Source organism: Octopus sinensis, unplaced genomic scaffold (genome assembly GCF_006345805.1).
Source record: "Octopus sinensis unplaced genomic scaffold, ASM634580v1 Contig14554, whole genome shotgun sequence".
In the NCBI taxonomy this organism is placed as follows: Eukaryota; Metazoa; Mollusca; class Cephalopoda; order Octopoda; family Octopodidae; genus Octopus; species Octopus sinensis.
Window position 1 is genome coordinate 50,001 of NW_021833273.1, and position 2,500 is coordinate 52,500.

The 2,500-nt window shown below is 36.4% G+C and overlaps 1 protein-coding gene across 1 annotated transcript in view; it reads right to left on the bottom strand.

Moving 5' to 3' along the window:
• The window catches only part of LOC115230135 (histone-lysine N-methyltransferase SETMAR-like), a 7,040-nt gene extending 4,855 nt beyond the window's left edge, over positions 1-2,185 (bottom strand). The window contains exons 1-3 of the mRNA XM_029800350.2: positions 2,179-2,185; positions 1,191-1,319; positions 1-121 (exon numbers count right to left, since the gene is read on the bottom strand). The exon at positions 1-121 is cut by the window's left edge and continues 22 nt beyond it. Coding sequence (XP_029656210.2) covers positions 1-121; positions 1,191-1,319; positions 2,179-2,185 — 257 coding nt within the window. The remainder of the gene's footprint in view (positions 122-1,190; positions 1,320-2,178) is intronic.
• Between the last annotated feature and the right edge of the window lie 315 nt (positions 2,186-2,500).

A 2,500-nucleotide genomic window follows, 5' to 3' on the forward strand; every position in this document is an offset into this window, starting at 1 on the left:
TTCGAAGGTCTTCCACTGCGACTGTCAGCTTCCAAGCTAAACTCTCCAGTTTTAAATTTTGCAAACCACCTACGAATAGTTGATTCACCATAAACTTCACAAATGCTTTTGCGAGTCTTGGCTGCATTTTCTCGGTTTTTTTAAAAAATGAAAAGCATTACAACGCGAATATAAATTTTTTGGTTATCCGTTTCAAATGTCAATAAAGGGTAACCAGACTGAAAGATAAAATCGATTTTTATTCAGGAACAAAGAAGAGATGCTCTACTATTTCAAGCAACACCAAAGTTGTAACTGTCTTACGTTTCAAGTGTGTTCAATGAAGCGCTAAAACGTTTAGCTTAAAAACGCCCAGAGCTTCCCGGACAAGCTAATACACACACACACACACACACACACACACATACACAGACACACGCATGCACACACACACACACACACACACATATATATATACATACACATAGATATATATGTTTATATATGTATATACACATATACCTACATATTATTTTATTATATTATATGTTTGTATATGTGTACGTGTAAAATATAATATATATGTATGAAAGTATGCATGTGTATGTGTGTATATATATATATATATTATATATATATATATATATATATATATATATAATATATATATATATATATACATATATACATATATACATATATATATAATATATATATATATATATATATATATATATATATATATATATATACATATATATATTATATATATATGTATATATATACAATATATATATATGAATATATATATATATACATGTACATATATATATGTATTATATATATACATATATATATCATATCTACACATCCACATATGGGTGTGTATGCGTATGCGTATGTGTGTGTGTTTGTGTGTGTGTGTGTGTGTGCGTGTGTGTGTGTGCGTGTGTGGTGTGTGTGTGTGTGTGTGTGTACAAATATAATTCTCTCTGACCCACGTGTAAGGGAATCAACTAGGGTGAGGTAAGGGAGAAATGAGAGATAAGAGAGAAAACTGATTCACCTACTGCCAAAGTCTTTGTCGTCAACCACAACCTTCATTGACAGTGGAAGCGCATCTCTTACTGCTTCTCTTCCGATACTTTACCCTCTCCCCTCTCACCACAACCAGCGTCATCACCGCCATCAGCACATCCTTTATTTTTCACCAAGCAAATATAGCGCTAAGAATGATGGCATGCCACCTTTCTCGATATCAACTCCGACATCACTCTTATCATACCATCGTGTGGTAATTGGTGCACTTGGCACAACATCGAAATTGCTACCTAAAGGCCCTGGCGGATATCGGAAATGGGACTCGAATTGTCATGTCAACATGCAGGAAAATGAAATCCTGTATTTTTGCAGAAATCTTAGGAAAGATTCTTGGAAGTTAGAGGCTTGTCACCAAGCCTCAAGATAACAACCTGGTAGCATGTACTGCTACTACTACTACTACTACTACTACTACTACTACTACTACTACTACTAATGATGATGATGATAATAATAATAATAACACCACCACCACCACCACCAACAACAACAACAACAATAATAATAATAGTAGTAGTAGTAGTAGTAGTAGTAGTAGTAGTAGTAGTAGTAGTAGTAGTAGTTAGTAGTAGTAGTAGTAGTAGTAGTAGTAGTAGTAGTAGTAGTAGTAGTAGTAATAATAATAATAATAATAATAATAATAATAATAATAATTATCATGATTTCAAATTATGTCACAAAGCCAGCAAGTTCAGGGAGGGATAAGTCGATTTCATAGATCCCAGTGCTTAACTAGTACTTATTTTTTTGGGGCCCCGAAAGGATGAAAGGTAAAGTCGAGCTCGGCGGACTTTGAACTCAGAACGTAAAGTCGGACGAAATACATTTTGCTCGGCTTGTTAACAATACTGCCAGCTAACCAACAGGTGTTGCAGATTTGGGCAAAGGGCGACGGGTTACCAGGGTTTAGTCTGAGGGACGAAGTTCTTCATCACACAATTTCCTTCGCCACAAAACAAAGGAAGGCTACTCACTGTTACTCGACAAGAGACAGTGTTGACTGACCTTCACCATAGACTCGGCTGATAATCGGATTCGTTAAGCACGTCCGAAGTAAACCGACAATCAACAATGCCCAGATATTGGAAGATCACGTACCGGACATTCTCGTTACCGTGTACGCATATCGGAGAAATTGCTGGCAGTTCCAACGCAACCATGTCTCTACAGCTTATCCAGAGTCGCTAAAGTCACTTGTAGCACGACAGTCAGGCACTAAGAATACAACGGAAACCATGTAGACGTTAGCCAGTTCTGACCAATCTTCGAGAAACAGTTTTCTGTCAGAGTATTTCTGATTGATGTTAGTTGCCCTAATCGCAGCCTTTACACAAGTTTTGTCAACCACGAGCTCTGGTTCAGACCAGAACCTATACTTCTTAACTGAACCTTTGACCCAGTCATACAAGTTACTGTCCCA